Here is a 23,412-nt window from a genome sequence, read left to right as displayed (position 1 = left end):
GCCTCCCACTTCCGGGGAAATCCTGAAAGGATGATAAGGCATGTCAGAGCTTTTTGGAAATATTAAATCTGAAAGCTATTCTAATGCTGTCGGGTTTGTGTAAATATATACAACTGAAGCATATATTCAAATAGGCATATGATGGGACCTTCCCGATAGAGTCAATATGAAATGGATAAAACATGCTCATAGAATTAGAGAATTTTAACATGAGAGGGATATTAAAGATCATCTAATCCACGTCTGAGGTTAGAGAAGTTAAATTGCCCAAATCTCATAGTTAGTAAATGGCAAAATCACAATGAACTCAAATGTAACTATTCCCAAAGTTTCACACTTGCCATCAAAGTAAATTTCTAAAATGGTCAGCTGAATTGTTTCAATGGTATCCAGACTTAGATTAAAAACTCTTAACAAAATTAATTTAGTTGGTCTTTCTTCTTCATTTCATTTGTCCCAGGGAATCTGCCTTTTACTAGAATGAGAGACGCAGATCACAGGTGCAGTAGAAACTAATTTTTTTAAGGTTAGGGATATGGAAATACACAGTATTAGAAGGAGAGGGCACAAGGATTTGGGGTAATCAACTCAATTTTGTAGTATATCAAAACTTCTTTGCCCTGAGAATCTGGTGAAAGTATTTGAAAGGTATTTAATATTTGTGTGGCTTGAAAGATTGAAAAAAAAAAACTTTCACAGGTTTCTATTTCTCATTAAATTTTTCTACTTTTTAATGAAAACCAACAGGAAAAAACTACTTCAACAAAGGCAATCAACTGAATCAGCTCATCTTGGAGAAGAATGGGAGTCAGTGTGGCTCAGATGCTATGTAGACAGACAGATGTGGGTTTGAATTTTGATTTGCTCTTTCCTAAGTAACCTTGGGTAAATTATTTCCCTTCTCTAAACTACAGTTTCATCTCCTTATAAAAGAGAGCTAATAATTTCTGCTTGTCTGGATCCTTGTGAGGATTAAGTGGGAACATAAATTTCCCAGCAGTGACTGGAACCCAGTACCCACTCATTAAACAGTAGCTGCCTTTAGAAATAGTAGCAGTAGTAATGGCAGTAGAAGTAGTGGAATGTCTATTCCAGTACCAAGAACAAGCAGGTGCTTAACTCATATTTGTTCCCTTTCTAGTCTTTCCCCGTACCTGGGTGATACTCCCTATACTGCACAGTCCTGTCCTTCAGCATAGTTATAAAATGAGCCCTTAGCTGGAGAGTGCAATTTACTACTTAATGGAGCCTCTTTTCTGACCCAAAGCTAAAAATATATTTCAAGAGTGTCCCTATGATATAGAACTAAAATGTATCGAATATGCATTAAGACACAATCAAAAAGACCATCTCACACCTCCCCAGTTCCCACCTGTGGGGCCTGTAACCAGACTATGCTGCTCAGTCCAAGCCAGAAAAAAAGAAAAAAAAAAGAAGAAACCCTTATCTTGAGAATTTATAGATCAGCTTTTTATAAAGGACTCACTGGAATAGCAAAGAATTAGGATTACTGACTGTATAATAAATATAGGACAGGGAAGTCTCAGGGACATTTGACAATTGTTTTTCCTTTCTGCTCTACCAGCAGTTCTGTGACTCTGCAGCATGGAGTAGCTGCTCTTACCATTTTTCATTTTGTCCTCACGCAGGATCAACCTTCCTAGTGAAAAGTCAGCGTATATTGAAGAAGCATGAAGTGATTTCTCTGCCATGAAAGTAAATATACATAAGCCAGTAAGGTGCAATTTTTATTTTTAGTAAAAATTTCAAATGGCTGAATATACTGTTTATGAAATTCTTCTCTCCAGGGCTGTGACTTGGGATATTGAGTTTTAGTTCAGAATTACTTGTTACAGCCTACTCCTAAATTTAACAGTTTACAGTATAACGCAAATATTGATGGGTTCTTACACAATCTCTTCCCTCTGGTACCATGACCTAATTTGGGACATCATGTCTAAGGGTAAATATCCACTGAACAAAATCATTTAAAAAAGATCACTCTCCTCTAGTGAGAGGCCAAAGTACAAGACTGATCTGTAAGGCATCGAACAGTCACAGCAGACAAAGTAAAATCATACGTAAACGAGTATTATACCCAGGAGGAGAAGAGGTATTTTTAAAATGACTTGAATAAAAACCCTCCTAACACCTAGTCAGCTCTCCCATGATGTAATATGAAAAGACAGCCATTGAATAGTCCCTCTGAAAGGACATTAAAGAGAACAGAGGAATAAAGAGACTAACAGACCACCAAGACCAACCTAACTTCTGCTTTTCCATTATTTTTAACCTCTATACATAATCTAAGTCAATCTTGAACGACTAAAGTTTAATGCCTATTTAGTTGGTGGCAAAGTCCAAATTCCTCAGCCTGACTCTCAAGGCCCTCCACAGTATGGAGCCCAGCTATTTTTATAACATATTCAATTCAACAAATATTCACTGAGTATAAATATATGGAAAGCTTTGTATTGGGCTTGGTGGAGAACACAGAGTTGAGAAGTGACTCTTTCATTCTGGAACTTCCTTGTGAATGTCTGTGTACTTTACCATTTCTGTGTCTGCTTGGATTATTCCCTCAACTGAAAGTTCTTCTCCTTCTCTTTGTTTTTCCAAACCTAGGCTTATCTCCAGCTATATTTCTATCAGACCTTCCAGAATCATGGCTGTCAACAAAGCACTGTAGGTTCCTCTTCTAAATAGCACTCTTTTCTGTTTCTCTAATGATGTACTATAACATATAACATCTTAGGTTGTTCTGCTTTCTGTGTATGCTAATATTATTATCCCAACTGCATTACTAGCTCTTGAAGAATACAGTATAGTCCATCTTTTAAAAAATCCTTCTCTCTGTGCTCGTAACAGTGCTGTGTATATAAGAGATAATTAGTAAATTATAACTTGAACATGTGGGTAAAACTAAAGATTGGGGGACTCTGAGTAGGGATAGACCCCGTTGGGAATGACCTGGCTATCAGAACTTGTGGCTCAGTCTACAGAGAACCACCTCTAAAGAGGATGAAATGACAGATAGTGTGTGTAAACAAACAGTGATAGAGTAAAATGAGACAGTGTATCTAAAAGAAGGAGATATTCAAAGGTAAGAATTTCTTAGTTAAAGAAAAAAAAGATAGGGAAGTCAGTAACAGAAAATAGGGGAGAGCTGGTCGGTTATTGAATTTTGTGAATAAGTTAGAAGCACAGTTATCAGAACTTGAAAAGAGGGAAAGGACCAATTGGGGGGAAAAAAAGGGAAAAAACGGTTGTTCTCAAGTTCGGTCTTGACCTTAAGCAGAGAGAATTTAAAGAGCACACCAAATTGGCCTGAGACTCTTTAAATTCCACCAGCCTAAGGTTGGGCTGAATTCTATAGCCTGCAGATGGGAAGTCAAGTGGCTCTTGCTGCCAAGAGAAGAGGATTCTAGGGACAGGGAACTAGACAAGGTCCACACCTCAACAGTCACTACACAGTTAGTCCAGACACGGCAGATAGACCTCTATCAGCCAGCGTTTATTCTAATACGTTGGTTTATGTGAGGCAGACATATGTACTGCTGAGGAACCATAGACTGATCTTGCAGTCCCATTGGGAACACGTGCCGGCTGTTCTTGTCTTGGATCTGATTTTCATGGTAGATGGCGTTAAATCTTTTGTCACCCAGTTGCTACAGCAAGATGGGGGAGCACTTCTGTGTGATTCAGTAATGGCATAGACAAGCATTTCTTCCCCAGAATGGAGGATATTCAGTCAGAAAACCAGATAATTTTGTGTGTGTGGTGACACTGTCAATGATACCTCTTTAGAGGAGGCAGCCCAATGAGAAACCAGCTCTTGGACAGGGCTAGGCTCCTCACGAAAGGGAGGCTGGGTCTTTGATTGGGCTTCTCTAGCTTAAGCAACTCTAAGAAGCAGGTTGAATTCGCTTTATGGAGTATTAGGGGATGGAGTTATACAAGAATCTTGACATTTCACTCTCTTATCCCATCAGGACTATCCATCACTTGGAAAGTGCAATGGAAATTGTTTTCTACCAACATTAAAAGTTATTTGGGAGCGTTTAAGACACAGCAAATATATTTCTTTAAGAGAAGTTTATTTGCTTGTTTAAGAGAGCTGCACTTTATATATAGTGCTGATATAAACTGGTGCACAGGATCCTCTAAAACTGTTTATATCCACAGTAAAATACATTTTTGTGATACCACAGAGTTAGTCCAGAGCCAAGGGCTTTTTGAACTCTGCTTATCTCCCAGCCTGTGTGGCTGTTACTCAGTTTTCACTATGTCTGGGGTCTCCCTGGCCACCCATCCTGGCCTCAGACCTCAGCCTGCTGGTTCCATACAGACTGCTTTGCCTATTCATTTTTCTGAGATGCCTGGAAATGCTATTTTAGGCAGCTATGGAAGGCCAGACCCATAAGCCCACAGCAAAGCTCTGGTTGGTGCTCCCTCTGGATTTCCCTGGGTCTTTTATTTTAATATGTATAATTCCCCAACTTTTATTCTTGGTATACAATCTAGTACTTGGATACCTTCTTGGACAAAGACATCTCATCTCTGATATATTTCAATAATAATTTCACTTATTTTAAAGATGGTATGGTCCCCAATTTACACTTGTTACTTTCTAGTTGACTTAAAGGTGAATGATTTCAATTGTACAGCAGTAAGATAAGAGTTTAAAAACCAGAAATCATCTACACCAACTTCCTCATCTACAGCTGAGAAAATTCAGGGAAAGAAATTGACTTGCTTAGGGTAGAACAACCGGAATTTAAGTTTCCTAACCCTTGAGGAAATATCTGAAGGGGTGTCATGTGGAGAAATGGTAAGCTTTATTTTGTTGGAATCCAAAAGTCAGACTAGAACCAATGAGTAGAAGTTATAAGGAAGCAAAGACAAATAACAAAGAATTAAAAATTAGAACCGGAACGAGCTTCTCAAGAAGTAGTCAGTTTTCTGTCATGAGACTATTAGAGGCATTTGAACAGAAGTGAGATGACTACTTGTCAGGAACATAAAAAGGGATTTCTTGGATGGAATTGTAAATTTGATTACATGTCTCTCCTTTATTCCAATTCTGCGAATCTAAATGTTGTGATGTGAAGCACTGTATTCTGGTGGGCTTGAACAAATAATGACCTTTACATTCCAAAGTGTAAGCAGATGTAGCCTTTAAATCCCTCCCCAGATTATACTACAGCTTTCCTCTGATGCCTTGAATGAGCCGTGTATCATCAGGTCAATCTTCCTTTTCTACCAGGAGTAAGGATTCAGGGAGGGGAAAGGAAATGTGAAAAGCTTCAAAGATTTCCCAGAGTATGGATCAAAGGGTAAGCAGGATTTTTAGGAGAAGACATTCACATTAAGTGGTGCATTTTTTAAGGAAAAAGAGGAAAAGTTGCAGTCCCTGTTATTTGTCTATAAACAGAGAGCTTAAGTTGACAATAATAAAGCTATCCTGAGATTTAAAACTTAGAAGCAATCAGAAGTTCACAAAAAAAATGAAGCTTTCAGAAGGGTTAAGGCGATCTTGGCTGGGATCCAATTCACAAATTCAGCACAAATCTATAAAACCTTTCTAAGCAAATCTGAGAACCTGAGAGCAACCCCTTCTAAAAGGGGTTATTCTTGGTGCACATATCCATTTCCATTCAAAGCAATGCAAGTTTTTAATACATGGAGGACAGCACATCATTACAGTTCCAACCCAGGGTCCAAAAGCCTGCCTAATGGTAATCACTTTCAGAGCTCATCCCTTTTAGAGCTCATATTCCACTATGTTCCACGTCAAAATGAGGTGTGAAAAAGCAAAACAAAACAAAACAAAATGAGGTGTTGCCTCTCTCTGAGGCTGGGACACAATAATTGAATTTGAGAATTAAAAGAGGTGTTAGAAGAAGGTTTTCTTACCCAAACTATTCTGAAAAACAGAAAAAAAGAAAAGTGTCCCTTTAGAGGCCCCAGGTGTGTGAGAGAGAGGAAACAGGATGGAGAGAATATAAAAAATAAGGCGGGCTACAACTACCGTTGCTGGGGGGAAGAGAAGAAGAAGGCGGGGGGGGGGGGGCGGTCCATCTGTGAAAGGTAATTAGGAAATGCTACTGGAGAGATCTTCTCATTAATAAAAAGAAAAGATCATTCTCATTAATAAAAAGAAAAGATCAAAGACTTGAACATTCGATTCAGCAAGTGGTACAAATATACTCTCAAAGATATTGGTCTCCCCTTTTATTTCTCTGAAGAAAAAACCAAGTGAAAGCTACTGTGGACAGATCACCTTTCTTGTAATAAACACACTCTATGTTTCATGAAGACCCTAATAACAATCTTGCATTTGGAGGGGACCCTAGAAATAATGGAATCCAACATACCTCTTTTAAAAGATAAAGTTAAGCCCAGGGGCATTCGTCACTTATTTGCCTTCATTTAGCAAAGGAACTTTAATCCAAATTTCCCAATAACCAGACCAGAGCCCTTTCTACTATACCTTGCAACCCTGAAATTAGGAGGGTTGAGATAAGAATTGCACTCTTGCCCAAGGAGAACAAGGAGAGGGGAAACACCGTATGAAAAGTCCATAAAAAGTTAAACATCTGTTCGTCATTCTTAATACGTGGTGACAGACTCAATTAATTGAGTCCTCTCTTCCTTACATGCCCTACACAGGAGCTAACAACTTTTGTGCTCTTAATACATATAAAGCCAACAAATGCTCCAAAATATAACAAGACCTTAAACATGTTTCCTAAGCCCCCAGCACCGATGAATTTGTAGTTTTATAAATATCGTGGTGAACAAGAAATGCTGTCTTGTCATATTCAAGCCAAATAACAGCTGGACTTTAAAAATAAAATTTTGAAGACATTTGCCTTTTATATTTTTAATTTCTGTTTTCCTGGCTTACGGTTTTGTCATTTGATTTTGATGAGTGGTTAATACACACGCACAGCTGCCTCTTTTGGTGACCTTTCCCTTGCTGCTTCCATGTTCAAAGCTATGAAGCAGGTCTACAAGTTGCTTACTAAGTGATATTGGCATTTTCGCAACTGGCAGCAGACATTTTCCTGGAAAGCCAGGCTTACTTTAGTCACTTCAGAAGCCACACAGGAGAATGGGGAGCAAGGAGAAGAAGGGCATAGCCCCTTAAAGCTGCCATTATGCGTTATTCACAATAGCCAAGACACAGAAATCAACCTAAGTATATATCAGCAGATGAATGGATAAAGAGACTGTTTTATATATACATATATATAAATTCATGTGATAAATGATATTATGTATTACATACAGTACATAATATGTTATATAGTTATATATACATATTTTGAATGTGATAAAAATATTATTCATCCATAAAAGGGAAGAAGGAAACCCTGTCATTTGCAACAACATGGATGACCTTGAAGGCATTACGCTAAGTGAAGTCAGACAGAGAAAGACAAATACTATATGATCTCACACATACGTGGAATCTAAAAAGCCTGAAGTCATAGAAACAGAGAATACAATGGTGGTTTCCAGGGACTAGACAGTGGGGGAAGTGGGGTGATGTTGGTCAAAGAGTACAAACTTCCAGTCATAAAGATGAATGAATAAGCTCTGGGGATCTAATATACAGCAGGGTGACTATAGTTAAAAATATTGTCTTATATACTTGAAAGTTGTTAACAGAGTAGTTTTTAAATTTTCTCATCAAAAAAAGGTAACCTGTGAGGTGCAGAGGTGTTAACTAACCTTACTGTGGTAATCATTTCCCAATATATACGTGTATCAAATCGTCACATTGTACACCTTAAATCTGCACCAATGTTATTTGTCAATTATATGTCAATAAAGCTGGAAAAAGATTTTAACTGGTCCAAAGCCGGAGGAAACATGGAGATGATCATGTGTGGACTAAGAAGGGATGACATCCTGGGTGAGAGCTACAAAACTTACCTGTCAATGGAGCTTACCGAAGTAGCTTTCGCCCTGAACCTCTGTGAGGAACAATGAAGTCTTGATCTTCTTAGTACTTTTCTCAGTGATAATTATATCTGTCTTATGTATCTATGTATGCATTACCCTTTTAATCTTCTGTGTTTCTTCACTAGACTTTAAGTTCCAAGAGGTCAGGAACATATTTGTTTTGCTTCCTTTGCTTTATCCAGTGTCTAGTTCAGGGACCGGCACACAGAACAGGCACTCAAGAAATGTTTGTCTGTTTGTTTGTTTGTTTGTTTGTTTTTAGACCAAGACTGACTGAAGGAGTGAATAAATTTTTTAGGTATTCTTTCACTTCATTTCCTTCTTACTCTTCCTCTTAAGGGAAATATGGAGGAGCAAAGTGGAGAAAGTATGTGTACCTGTTATCTACTCTGACTTTAATATGAACTGCAACTCCAGCAGGCTTTGCAATCAGCTTACGCTTGAACAGATGCCAGGAAATATCCTGAAGTCAGCAGAAGGCTGCTGCGCATCCCAGCAGTCCTCACAAAGGCACTGCACTTCTGTTGGTTTTAGAGCAGGTAACTTGACTCCATTCATGAACTCAGTCCCCCAAAAGCACACGAGGGCTCAATGGCAACTCTGGGCAAGCTTCTGAAGGGAGGTTTTCACACGCTCCTTAAGCTCCTGGGCCACTACAGCCCTTCTACTGTTACAGTCATCAGGCATTGCTGCTATGTGTGACAGAGTAACACGAGAGCTGGTGCATGGCATGACTTGCTATATTTAGGGGAGAGGAAATGGGCCATATACTGAGGAAGGTCACAAGGAGTTTGTTCAGAAAAATGAAGGCACCACTTCTGCATCCGTGTATACAGGGGGCGCAGGATAGCACAGTACTTCATGGCTTGCGTTCTGGAGCCAGGCTGCCTGGGATCAACTCTCAGCTCTACCCTTACTAGCTATGTGACCTGTGGCAAGTTACTTAACTATTCTCACCCTTAATTTTCTCATCCGTAAAATGGAAAAAAAAATACCTTCTTTACAGAGTTGTATATGATTTAAATGAGAAAACATGTGTTAAAAGCTTAGCGTATTCTCTGGCATATAAATGCTTGATAAATGTTTGCTCAAAAAAAGCAAAGTAACTAGGAAATTGGTTTGAATCCAGACAATCTGGATACTGAATGGAAGTTCCACAGATTTTTCTATACAGTATGTTTCTCTACAGTTAAGCTTTTCACTTTTTCTTTTCATAATGGTTAATAACTCTGACCACGATTTTTAACTTACCAAGCACATGATATCATCAACTAGATTATTAGCATTACTGAGAGGCAAATGACTTTATACCTATTGTACAGTTAAGAAGTAAGTGAAGGGCTTCCCTGGTGGTGCAGTGGTTGAGAGTCCGCCTGCCGATGCAGGGGACACGGGTTCGTGCCCCGGTCTGGGAAGATCCCACATGCCGCGGAGCAGCTGGGCCCGTGAGCCATGGCCGCTGAGCCTGCGCCTCCGGAGCCTGTGCTCCGCAACGGGAGAGGCCACAACAGTGAGAGGCCCGCGTACCGCAAAAAAAACCAAAAAAAAACAAAAGCAAGAAGTAAGTGAAGAAAGCTGAATGACAGATTAAGAAAACTCTGTTAGAACAAGGATAAGGCAATAGAACTCTGTAACTCCTAGTCTACAGAAAAATTAACAGACTGAATACTCCAAAGTGATGAAAAGTATTATTTCACTGTGTCTGGTCAAAGATTAAGGTACTCTGTAGTACCATCTTCCAACAAAATTGAGATGTGCCACACCTGAATAACTAGTTCCCTAGACCACGGAACCTCAATCCTCACCAGGGGGGAAATCATGTACTTCTAAGTGCCTATAAAAATGTCAGTGTCACCGTGCTCTCAGTACACATTCTGCATGGAAGACAGTGAGTATATTTCTGGTTTTGAGTCCTCTTTATTCCTCCTTTCCTGCTCCCCCACTTCCTTTTCCTCTTCCCTTCCCTTCCTTCCCCACTCCCCTCACACATGCACATACCAATCAGAGTTTATTTTAACACCTTGTACCCAGGACTATCATTAAACATTAGTCTCTCCCACTGGCATGAAAAACCTGCCTTCTGAAAACTCTCTGAAGTACTTCCTAATGTCTGATACTACCCATCTCTTAGTGCTCATGCCAGGGATTTCTGAACTGCCTCGGATGGCCCCAAGCTATCACTAGAAGCCATGCTCAGTTCAGATGCTGCTATGAAATGTCTTCATGTGTTTTCAAGGGATTAGGGTCCTGGAAGGAATCCTGCCAATAAAAGGGATAATAGTAAGATTTTTCCCCTCAAGCTAAAGGACTTTAGCTGGGACCTGAGATGGATGAAGTATTGTGTTACTCTAAAGAGAACAAATAATCTTCCCTGACTGGTGGGAGGGATTCTGACACAGGAACAGCTAACGGGAAGACCAGTCCCTGCTCTGGGATGACACAGTAAATAACCAGGCAACGCTACTACTAAAGTGCTGACTTAACTCATAGATTGTAAACAGCCTCTGGGGAGCAATCTCTGCTGTTTTGCTGCTTGTGTATTTAAAACAAACAAACAGAAAAGAAAGAGGAGCGGACAGGCTGATGGTGCTGTGGGTAAACACATTGAGAGTAAAGCTAGTCTTTTCCATCCTGACTTTCAAAAGACTGTATAACGGTTAGTACCCAGACACAGGCTGGGCCTTGCCCAAGCAATTATTAATTTTATGCTAGATCTGCTTCAAACTATAATTTAGTTTCCAAAACGGTTTGATTGCACCTGGGAATCACTTGATTTGGGGGTAAAAAATCCTCCTTTGTATGTTTGTCCCTTTTTTTTTTTAATAAGAATGTCATGAGGTGGATGAAACACAGAATTCTGTTGTTCATTGAAATGTAGAGGGTTCTTTTATTTTAAAACTTTAAAATGGCACCTTGAAGTATTTGGATTGCTATGTGTTCAGTAACACACAATCTAGCTGAATTTCAAAGTTCTCAACTATAACATATAATGAAGCCTAACATTTTTCTGATTTGCCAAGAAAATTGATCTGGTGACTCCCAAGAAAGACCATGAAGATCCTACATCTGCCTCAGGCACACCTCTAGAAACACACAGAGCAGCAGAACAGAAAAGCCACTCACCCTCTGCATCTTCTGGCCGAGTAAGATCGATGACACCTGGGCCCAGCTTTCCATCTTCACTTGACTTTCCTGTTAACTGGGGCCCCAAATTTTCAAAGCGTGTTCTTTCCTAGAGGAAAGAATAATCAGAGACTTATACTAGCTTCCAAAGCAGCCACTTTTTCCTTCCAGTTTCTATCTTTCTTAATGGACAAAACTTGGATTTACAAACATCATTTCTGACCAACTTGAGCTCAGAAAACTTTTCAGGAAGATTCCACTAAAGCCTGTTTATGGCACTGACAGTGTTGACAGCACCTAAACCATAGTACCTATAAGGAAAGGAAATCTGTGGCAGGTAACCTGCCAGGGCTGTACTGCACATCTCTCTGTTGGATTTGCTCCAGTATTCTAAAAGGAATGCAAATGAAAGGTGTGAGCCAAAACTGCAAAATTTGAAAGAGCAGTTTCCATTAAAATATACTGTTATTCAATGGGAGAGGAATTTTCCTTTTTAGAGATCATAGTTTGCATTGGTACTCCTGGAAAAATACGAATCAGAATTTTAGGCAAGAAGATTTCAGAAACAAATATTTCGAAGCAGGCAGACTAGATGATGGCTTTGATACTATTATTTTGCTGTGGAGTTTGAACTGTAACTTCCTGGTAAGTGAAAAGGAGAACATTACTCCTAGTCAGGCCTTGAGTCAGGAAAGTTAAACACTCTTGCCATTATAGTAGGGAAACACAAAGATGCTTTAATTGTTAGCCTGTTCTTCTAGGATCAGGAGTCTGAAACATCACAGTGAACTCTCCTCCTGTAGCTCTCTGGATCAGTAGCAGAGGGCTCATTGATCATAATTAACATGGTGTTCCTGTCTGCAGAAACACAGCGCGTGTCCCCTTCTCTCCTCCTTGCTACTCTCCAGACTCAAACTTGGCTTTGTGCTGTGCTTATGAATGAATGAAACCTTGTTGTTCATTACTATGAAACAATATTAAATGTCATGTCAGCTTGAATTTACAGACATGAAATAGCAGCTTCCAGCTCCGGGAATGGTTTCTGCATGTTATACTTAATGCATTATGCAGCAGTAGAGGACTGATTGCTGTTCAGTCTATTGTTCAATGACCTAGTTCTGTACTAGGCATGTTCGGCATTAGACGGAAACACTCTGAGTGTTCTCTTCTGTAAGATGTTTAGAAACTTGGAAATATTCTTAAAGAGCAAACATACAATTACTTGATAGAGGCTGTGTCTCATTTGTACAGTCTCACTACATTTGTGCTTTCTAATATGATTATTTTTGAATATCATTATATTTCTATAATTAATTCCCATCAGTCAAATTGTGCAGGAAGTCTTCCAGTTCCCCTTCATCATGGAATATGTTGAAATCTGTGTTGGAAGAAAACACAGTATAAACCTTGCTTTAATCTAGCAACATTTCTATGAAAGACTGCAACAAAATTATGATCATGAATTTCCCCAACTGGGTAATACTAACTAGTTACAATAGCGGTATGTGGGGAAACCTCTGAAACACCACACTTATAAAAAACAGAGTGAAAATAAAAAGCAAATTAGGTATGGTTCCCCAATATCTTCTTATGTGACACTGCCGCTGCACAAGAACAAATTAACCCAGATGCAGGCCACAACAAAGAGCAACCACAAGCCAGACGAGAGTTTCACACATTGTAGGGGGGAGGACAGCTGTTTTTAATCAGCCAATTTCTATTTTTGAGTAGCACTTTTGGTTGTCATGATGTAAAGAAAAAGAATTAAAGTGAAAATAAGCAGTACCAGGGAAAGCAAAATATTCAACCTTTGTTTTATCACATTGTTTCGCATTTCAAATGTTTGCATGTGAATGCTTTCCCTATGTTAAATGCAGAAGGAGTTTTGATGTGACACCTGCAATCTTCTTGGAAGAACAACCTTTATCTGTATTTTCATGGGGGGAAAAACAACTTTCTCTGAAAATCAACAGACTGTGCTACCTATCAATATGCATATTTCAAGTATCTTTCTAGTCATTCATTCTCTTTGATTTTACCGGAAAAATATTCTCAGTAAAAAAAAATAAATAAAGTTCCTGAAAGAATATCAATATTTTGACAAGGAAGGAGAAGAGGGAAAATTACATGCCATGGTTTGTAAAATCCTAAGACAACAAAGCTTACATGATGATAATATCTTTTCTTTTATAAAAAGTGAAGTGCACTCACAATTCAGTATTATCAGCTTGTTTTTAATCATAACAAAAAACATTCAGAACATTCAACAACATATTCACAGTGTCTTTGAAGTCATACATTTTTCTGACTTCATTGAAAAAAAAATTATTCTGCAGAGATACTTTCCTTATAAAATATCAATATTTTGACAGAGTAGAAGTCGAGGAAGAATATCCCATGAAACACTTGTTAAATAGGCAGAAAATAAATCGATGATAAAAATTGTTTTGGGCAGTGGGCTGCATTTTATATTTGGTAATATTAAGCACTTGTGTTTGAGATTAAAGAAGGACCCTGCAAAGCCATGCCCTTTCATATAAATTTCTACCTAGTCTCCCAGAAGATTTCCTTCTTTTCTTCAAAGAATAGCTCAGAATATTTATTTGCCAGCCACATAACCATAAGATAAGAGGGTCTGATGTCTACAAGTTAGCTCTGGGCAGCTGAGCTAAGCAAAGATTTTACCAGTGAGGTTGAACATGAGCCTAGTAAATACAGAATGTGGACAGAGGCACAGAGAGAATTTCAAGGATACTTTAGTTCCAAGAGGCCCTCAACTTCTGGCCATTAAGTGCCAATGGGTATGCCCCAATAAGGAAAACATAGACAGTGGGTGGCAAGCTCTTAACTACAAGTTTTCCATGCACTTGAACTAGCTCTCGCAAATTACATAGCTCGCAAGTAGATATTTTGGAGATATAAACAAAACACCTCAATGCTAATTTTAATCTCAACCCCTCCAGGCAGGAAAACTTCCCAGTCTTCATGATGACAGTGAAATGTGCGTTTTACATGCAGTGATGTGATCAGACACTTACTTATGCACTGTCAGTCACAAACATGCAGGCAACATAAAAGTTATTGAAAAAAATTAAAGTCAGCTCTGCTGTGTTGTAGGACTATTGGCTCTCTAAGTGCTTTGAAATTATGATGTATGAGGTAGATGTTGCATATTAAATAAAGATATTTAAATGATAAAGCCCCCTTTAGTGAGAGCTGATGAATGTTAAATGTTACAAGCCACAAGACGGTAGCATTCATCATCTTCACATATTATCAGAGTCAATGACGGGGCAGCCTCACTGATGACAGATAGACTGCTGCATTATTATCCCTTATTTCCAGTGTCACTGAACAAACCATTCAACTCCTCAGGCATTATTTTTAACTTTGCATTAAATTAGTAACTTTTCCCTCCCTACCATGGCAAGATTGATCATTTCTGTCTTTGCACGGGTGGAGAGAGAGAATGAATTTGGGATAACTGAAAAAACAGAGGTTTATTTTCGTCTAGTAAAAAAAATCAACTCCCTCTCACTGGCAACAAATGTAAAATTGTGATATGGGGAAAGAACAGCAATGAAACAGTAAGCACATAATAATGGCTTTTCTTTGCACTTAGATAAAAGCTGAATTTTTGATGTGCACAGTATATTTTAATAAAATTTTATATACTATGTTTTATACACTTACTGGCTATTCCATAATAATGTGTGTGCTAACAGTAAAATTGCTCTTAAATTTATGTGTGTTATTTATATGTTCCCACGTAACAATGCTTTTTGTTGTAAAAAAAAATTCTGTTTATTAATGTAATTTTACAACCACTGCATCCAAGGTCCGTGGTAAATTAATGACATTTTTATTATTTTATAGTGTCATTAAATTTTTACTGATCACTCCATCAAACAGAGGCAGTAAAGGCCATAATGTAAACTGGGACACTTAGAGCAGGCAGCAGGAAGACATTCCATATAGTCTGAAGAAAACTGCTAGCAATAAATGATATTTATACCATCTTTAAGCATGTGAGAATACTTGGATAAGTTTGGCAAAACTGTTTCAGTAGTAGAGTGGATTGTGTACTTAAATAACTGTTTGCTTGCCAGTGAGACAAGCCTTTTCCAAACCATATGTGAGATGACTGATTACAGCCATCTCCTGAAAAACAACATGTGAAAGGTAACAATGCACTGGGCACCCTCCCTCTGGATTTCCAAGACTGACCAACCTATACCCTCCTCAAATGATTTCAACATGGTCCTCTTTTCCACAAACTGAAGTGGAAAATTGTACATGCTGAGAGAGGCTTTTTGTTTGTTGCCTTACAAACAAATATATTTCATTTGACAGGCAGACATGGCTGGAAAATGATGTGATGCATTTTATTCCAGTGGTCTCAATGAGAGGTACTTTACCGATCTGTATTCAAAGGTCTTTTCCAAAGAATGTCTGAATATGAGGTCATCCATAGCAATCACAGAACACACACCTAAGAGGCCATTACTTATATTTCAGCTAAAATGGGTAAAAAAAATCTCATGTAACTTTCACATGTAAGTTTCATTTTAATTAGTATACTCTACACTAGCTCTCAAATATTCTGTTCATAGAATATTAGTATATATATTTTATACAAATATTTTATAATATTCTACAAATACATACATATTATATATATCATACTTCTATTTGCTATACAGAAGATAGAAAATAGAAAATTCTATGCTCATTTAATCACAAATTTAGAACCACCTATCTCCTACATGGGGATTTTGGTATGAATATTTTTTGAGTAAATAAGAATTTTGCTGTTATGTCCTAAAATACTTATTTAAATACTAAAGAACATTTAAAACCATTCAAATTTGTAATAATAAGGAATTTTGCAGGGAAGATTAATACTACAGTGCTACCAATCATGTTTCTGTGTATTCCTGAAGCAGTTTTCTAAGAGAAATAACAAATATATGCATTATGAATAGAAATTCTCTAAGGCCACCACAATATTCTGGGATACTACCTACCCTTAAAGTTTCCGCTATGTCTGAGTTGTTGAATACTATCCAAAAGAAGGTTTGCCCTTTCATCCCGGCTCCAAGCTTTAGTGTCTTTCCAATCCTGGAAAACTCTTTCTCAAAAGTAAAGACTTCCCTGCAAAAGCAGCTTTCACCTTACACAACTCCCCTTCCCATCCTCTGTTTACATCAATACCAACTGGTCAGTACTATTTGTCTCAGTGCTTTCCTTGCCCCTCTGTGCCCACTTAATCTTCCAGGCTTGCTGATTTTTCTTCTGCAGAGCCTCTTGCACTGGTCCTTTCCCTCCATGCCCTCCCTCATCACCGATCCCAGCACAGACCCTCACACCTGCACTCCTACATTACTGCCGCACCTCCTCTCTGGTCTGTCTGAAACTTGACACTGACCCCCGCATCTGCTCTCACTCCTCACAGGGTTCCACTTCATGGCTCTGATTTAAAACCTTCCATGGTTTCCTATTTTCTATTGCATTTTATCCAAACTCCTCTACTTGGAGGAGTTTCAAGGTCCTTTATACACTATTCCCCACACGTCTTTTGAAACTCAATTTCCTACAACTCTCCCATCATACATCCTCTGCTCAGGTATAATAATACCATGATAAGGCCTGCTTCCTCTTCCCCATGCCCACTAGAATGATGCTTCCTTCTCTCTTCTTCCTTGCCAAGTTCTATTCATATTGAAAAGTCCAAGTTGTCCATTACCTCTATAACCTCTCTGATCTACTTTCTGATATGCAAAAATTCCTAACTTTCCTTATATAATTAGTCCCTAGTTACATACTATTATTAAAGAATTGAGCTTTGCTTCATGTGCACCTCCAACTCTCCCCTAACAACATCAAAAGATTCTTCAAGCCAGGGATTGTGTCTTGCACCTTTTCTATATATCTTACGTAGCATTTACTGTTAGTGTCCATAAATACTTTCAGGTTTTTACAAGCCCACATAATTGATTAATTCACGTAAATCACAACACCCTGTACAAGTGTGTCCAAAAGGAACAAGAACTACCAATTTTATAATATTTCAAGTTTGTGAAAAAGATTTTAGACTCAACACTCCACACTGTATCGATGATGTCTCTTTGGGCAATAATCATCAAAGCAAGGAAATCTGGAAAAATACCATAAATATTTTGCAAAAGAGGGAAGTGAGCCATTTTAGAAGAACACAATAGAATAATACAATTTAATTATATAACAATATGAAAAAGAGGTTTTTGAGTCTGACTTGGAATTTCTGCAGCTTAACACCTGCATCTTTGCAAAGTCTTTGCAAAACACAGGCAAAAGAGGACAATACCCACCACAAATGCTTGGCTTAAAAAGCAGTACACATTTAAAAATAAAAAGTTTTTTGTTTGTCTGTTTGTTTATTTTTAAACAGGACAATGCTAAGTATAATGTTGAGAGAGAGTCTATACCTTACTCTGAAAGACTTGCCCTAATTCCTGGCTCTGGACGTATCTTGCCATGATGTGATTCTCAAGAAATACTACTTAAGCACATGTTATTTACTTTCTATTGACTTAACAAGCTATCACTTTATTAGCCTTTATTTTACATCCTTTATTATAAATTTAGTAATTTAATGAAGGATCGAAAATGTAAGCTTTACACTGGAAAGTAACCACAAGTACTTTTAAAAAGGTGATTCTTTTTATGGAAGAAAACAGCTCCCCTGTTTTGTTCCATTACCACACCATGTTTATAGAAAAATGCATTAAAATTATGGGTTTATGTATCTATTTACATGTCTCCCCAACTTACTCTCTAAGGTATGGTGTCCATGTCTTAACAACTGTATCGTCAGTGCTTCTCATGATGTTGGCACATACTAGACACTTTGGTTGCTAAATCCTGATAATGCTGTTAACACTATTTCCTTCTCTTTTTTCATTTTAATTTTACTTTAAAATTAAATTAATTTTCAGATCTTTTTTGAAAACACTGAGATACAGATGATTAAAAGGTAGATAAATACAAAGGAAGATATGTAAATTGGTTGAACAATAGAGTCATCTCTTGGTCAGGGTTGGCTTAGGGCTGAAATATAGGAAGTCTGCCTAGCTATCACTATTCAAAAGGGCTCTGCAAAAATACTCCCTAAAATGTCAACCACAACCATTTCCAAATATTCTTCTTACACACTCTTACATTGCTGAGCAATCCATCATTAGCAATTTATTCTTGGAATTAATTCATAATGTCAATACTTCATGAGAATACAATAGAATAAACTGTTAAACAAAATCATATTAATTTCAGTTTAATTCCTCTAGAGAAACAAGAATATCTCTAGGAAAAATAATCCAGATGAAACTACATGAACAGAGACATAAAGAATTTGATCAAGGGGGTTCTTTAGGTACTGTAATCCCAAAGAAAATAATTTCAAAAGAGTCTGGGAATAACGAAGCTAAGCAAAGATAGCTGTTAAGCACTGAACTGTGTCCTCTTAAAATTCATGTGTTGAAGCCCTAACCCCTCATACCTCAGAATGTGATTGTGTTTGAAGGTAGGGTCTTTAAAGAGGTAGTTAAATTCAAATGAGGTTATTGTAGCTTTGTAGTATAGTCTGAAGTCAGGGAGCCTGATTCCTCCAGCTCTGTTCTTCTTTCTCAAGATTTCTTTCGCTATTCAGGGTCTTTTGTGTTTCCACACAAAATGTAAAAATTTTTGTTCTAATTCTGTGAAAAACTGCCCTTGGTAATTTGATAGGGATTGCACTGAATCTGTAGATTGCTTTGGGTAGTACAGTCATTTTCACACTATTGATTCTTCCAATCCAAGAACATGGCATATCTCTCCATCTGTTTGTATCATCTTTGATTTCTTTCATCAGTATCTTATAGTTTTCTGAGTACAGGTCTTTTGCCTCCTTATGTAGGTTTATTCCTAGGTATTTTATTCTTTTTGATGTGATGGTAAATGGGATTGTTTCCTTAATCTCTCTGATCTTTCGTTGTTAGTGTATAGGAATGCAAGAGATTTCTGTGTATTAATTTTGTATCCTGCAACTTTACCAAATTCATTGATGAACTCTAGTAGTTTTCTGGTAGCATCTTTAGAATTTTCTATGTATAGCAACCTAAATGTCCATCAACAGAGGAATGGATAAAGAAGATGTGGTACATATATACAATGGAATATTATTCAGCCATAAAAAGGAACGAAACAGTGCCATTTGCAGAGATGTGGGTGGACCTAGAGATTGTCATACAGAGTGAAGTAAGTCAGAAAGAGAAAAACAAATATCGCATAATATCGCTTACATGTGGAATCTAGAAAAATGGTACAGATGAACTTATTTGCAAAGCAGAAATAGAGTCACAGATGTAGAGAACAAACTTATGGTTACCAATGGGGGAAGGGGGGATTGGGATGAATGGGGAGATTGGGATTGACATATATACACTACTATGTATAAAACAGATAACTAATGAGAACCTACTGTATAGAACAGGGAACTCTACTCAGTGCTCTGTGGTGACCTAAATGGGAAGGAAATCTAAAAAAGAGTGGATATATGTGTACGTATAACTGATTCACTTTGCTGTACAGCAGAAACTAACACAACATTGTAAAGCATCTATAAGCCAATAAAAATTTAAAAAATAAACTGTCAATAGAGCTAAGGCTGAAAAACTTTGAATTAGTATAGCTTTTTTTTTTTAACTCATCCCATAGGTATATATTTGTGATCTTTCCATTATAACCCTCACAGTGATATTTTTGAAAGTGACCTTTAAAAATTGTCTACAATATAGTTCAACATTTTCAATTCTGAATTCAAACCTACAGGAAAAATGAATAAACCTGTATTAAACAAAAAATAAAATGAGGCCATTAGGGTGGGCCCTAATCCAATCTGACTAGTGTCTTTATAAAAGGTGTAGATTAGGACATACAGAGAGACATCAGAGTTGTGTGCTCACAGAGGGAAGACCATGTGAGGACACAGTGAGAAGGCGACCATCTGCAAGCAAAGGAGAGAGACCTCAGGAGAAACCAATTCTTCCAACACCTTGATCTTGGACTCTTAAACTCCAGAATTGTAAGAAAAAAATATCTGTGGTTTAAGCCACACTGTCTGTGGTATTTTGTTATGGCAGCCCTAGCAAACTAATACAGTGGCAACTTCTGCTTCTTGTGTTATAAAAGGCTCTTGTCACTGGCCAAAAAATATCAAAGTAATAAGGAAACAAACATGAGGTCCTACTAGCCTCAGAAACAATACTTTAGAAGCTTTTGCCATTAGTATCTAGAAGTGATTCTATCTATTAACAACTATAGCTAGCTAGGATTCTTCAAAAGAGAAAGTTCGCCCTTAAAGGGAGGAAAGACTTGTAAGGGCTAGGCAAAAGTTTTCAAAATTCCAGAAACTCATAATTGAGGCAAGACATAGAATCAATAAAGACTGACACAGCTGTTCAGATCACCTCTCAGGAGGCTGATACATGCCACTGGACCACAAGTTCCTTGGGGGAGGGAAAGTGGCTCTTGATCCTCTCTACCTCCAGCTAGGACTGGATCCTATAAGCACAGAAGAAGCATGCAGCACATGCCTGCTGAAATGGACTAGTGTCTGCAGAACTTCTTGTGGATATGTTTTATGGAGCTTTCAAAAACATTCACAAATGATGTATGACAAGTTCCCCTCAGGATTTGAAGAGTACACCAAGCTAAGCAAGTTCTCTCTCCACACTCCTGGCAAGGACAGTATCCTGTATATCTCCTGTAACATACACTTAGACTCTTGTCACTGATCATCAGATGATAAATGATAAAGTAGCGTTAACTCTTAAGATATGAGACCCTTTTAGGCTTGGGAGCCACTGAGTTAAATTAGTTTCATCAGGATTATAGTGCAAATGCTTTCTGTCTCATTCATATGGTTCTAATACAGTTTTAACCAATTGCAAGGTTATTTATAAGTTTGCAACTCCCAAGTAGAGTTATAAAGTGTTCAGATTTAAGCAAATCCAGTTGTGTGGCAGCCCAACTCCTACTTATATGTGGTTTCCAACTTTTTATTCCTATACAGAGGCATGATACATATTTGTTCCTGAATATTCTCTGATTAACTATTTGTTTCAGTAACAAGGTCACAAAAAGCTCCATTGTAAAATTATACAAACTCCTATTAAAACTGAATACATGATTTAAAAACTGGAGAATTTTATCTCCACTTAAACCACCAGCAAGACTTTATATATTCTAACATTTATCACATGAACAAAGAGTATCACAATAAAATTAATGACCAGCTAAGCAAATGTCCTTGTCCAAAAATTCTTGGGAATTCTGTTTGTTCAAATCTAGGTACTTGATTTCAGATACCTACTTAATTTACAATCTATACTTTTAATATTGTTTGTGGAGACACAGGTGAAGTTTATTCAAGTTATTCAAAGCTATCTAAACCAAGAATGAATATTTTCTTCAAAAATATACCTTCTATTTCAATGTTAGCTGGCAAACTGATAAATTTGAAGAGTTTTTCCTCAGAAACATAAACACAAAAAATGGAAAAAATGTAAGGTATTACCACCATGTATTTGTTTTAACTTGTGAGATATATAAATATATCACATCTCCTAAGAGATTTTCCTATAATTAAATATGTGTTCTGCAAAAATAACACGTATCTTAAAAAGAAAAATAAGGGGCATGAGAAGGCTTTAGTGCTGGAAGGAAACGTAAAGGCCTCTTCACTCAGACAGCACAGAGACCAAGGAGGTTAGGATGCCTACCCCAAATCCCTCAGCTGACTGGTAACAGATCCAGGACACACCACTTAGCCTCACAGCACTTAGCCTGCAGACTCCCAGTCTCCTTCCCCTTCCACTGAACTATTCTGCATCACACGTGCTCTTTACAAACAATGCTAGTTCCTGATTACTCCACCTGTAAAACGAGGGCGCTGAACCAACTTATCTCTATGGTTTCTTCCAGCTCTGAAATCTTACAGTTCTACGATACTCAACTTTTTTACTCCTGAGACCCACACTGCAGCACACATTAGTAAAGTCACTTTGCCATGTTATAAAAAATTGTGAGCAATTATTCACATTCTCAACAAAAATCACTCAAAGATAATTCATTTGTCAAACAAGCCTACCAAACCATGCTCACACTTAGCCAGAAAGCATTTATTTGCTACTTCGGAAGTTCCATCTCCAACTTAGGCAAAAGTGATAGAAGGAAAGGGACCGAAAGCAAGGGAAAGGCAAAGGAAAGAGGCAAGTAAAATCAAGGGAAAACGTTTTATCTAAATTTGGTGCAAATATGTTCCTAGTTTGATATTCCTTATGGTGGCACTAACACAGAATATATCCATTTTTGTCTGAATGCAAAGTAACATAAAGATTGCTAGTAAGAAGAGGGCCTCTCTTCAGAAAAAACTAACTCCTTGATGTCAGGATTTTGCATATTCTATTGTTATCCTCCTCTAGGAAATAGAAAGTACTAATAAAGTCATGTGAACTCACAAATGACGTTTCAAATAAAGAATAAAAATAAAAATAACCCAAGACTATGTCTGATTATTTGTGAAAGAAGCTTTCTTCATGATTACGTAAAATTAAAATTTAGAAACTATGTTTCATTTCATGAAAATTAAAATATCTTAAAATTGGAATTTTTCAAATGAGTTTAAAAGAAGAAGAAAATATTTAGGACCCTATTCAAAATAGTACTCCAACATGGCAACATTACAAAGGACAAAAGATAGTGTCCAACTGTGGCGATATGTGTTAATTGTATGGTTTTCCAAAGATGTGGGAGAACTGATATCAATTACAGTATAATTACCATTACTTCCAACAGAGTTAACATGTAGTTACCACAAAATAACATACAATTAACTGGTGTCACACTGCACACCAGACTAAATAAGATACAAATTAAAAATTCCCAAATGTAGCCATAATACTCTTCTATCGCTTAAAAAGAAATAAAACAAATTTTCTCTGATAATGTCACAGCATTTTTCAGGAATTGGTGTAAATATTCCAAAGAGGAAGAAACCAAGACATGTAAGTTAGAAAGAATCATTTTTAACTATACAATGAAAAGCTGCATACGGAGAGAGAGGTAGCAGCAAAAATTTAATAACCTAAAGCTGTTGTAAATGAAATTAGAATTTTCCTCATGTTTTTTTCAGTTCCTGAAAATTAGAGAGTTATATTTTAAAACCAAGTTCAAGAACACAGTTAGTTTTTACTGATACCTAATATTTTTTAGTTATCTATCAAACACAGGACAGGA

The 23,412-nt window shown here is 37.4% G+C and overlaps 1 protein-coding gene across 9 annotated transcripts in view; it reads right to left on the bottom strand.

Moving 5' to 3' along the window:
* SOX6 (SRY-box transcription factor 6) overlaps positions 1-23,412 on the bottom strand; it is a gene marked incomplete at its 3' end in the record, with an annotated part of 516,843 nt that overhangs the window by 26,529 nt on the left and 466,902 nt on the right. For all 9 annotated transcript variants that reach the window (XM_079928497.1, XM_079928500.1, XM_079928502.1 and 6 more), the window contains one exon: positions 11,098-11,206. In XM_079928497.1, coding sequence (XP_079784623.1) covers positions 11,098-11,206 — 109 coding nt within the window. The remainder of the gene's footprint in view (positions 1-11,097; positions 11,207-23,412) is intronic.

Source organism: Stenella coeruleoalba (assembly GCF_951394435.1).
Source record: "Stenella coeruleoalba genome assembly, chromosome: 8".
NCBI classification, from domain to species: domain Eukaryota; kingdom Metazoa; phylum Chordata; class Mammalia; order Artiodactyla; family Delphinidae; genus Stenella; species Stenella coeruleoalba.
Note: the sequence above shows the minus strand (reverse complement) of the source record. Positions and strands in the feature narration are given on the sequence as shown.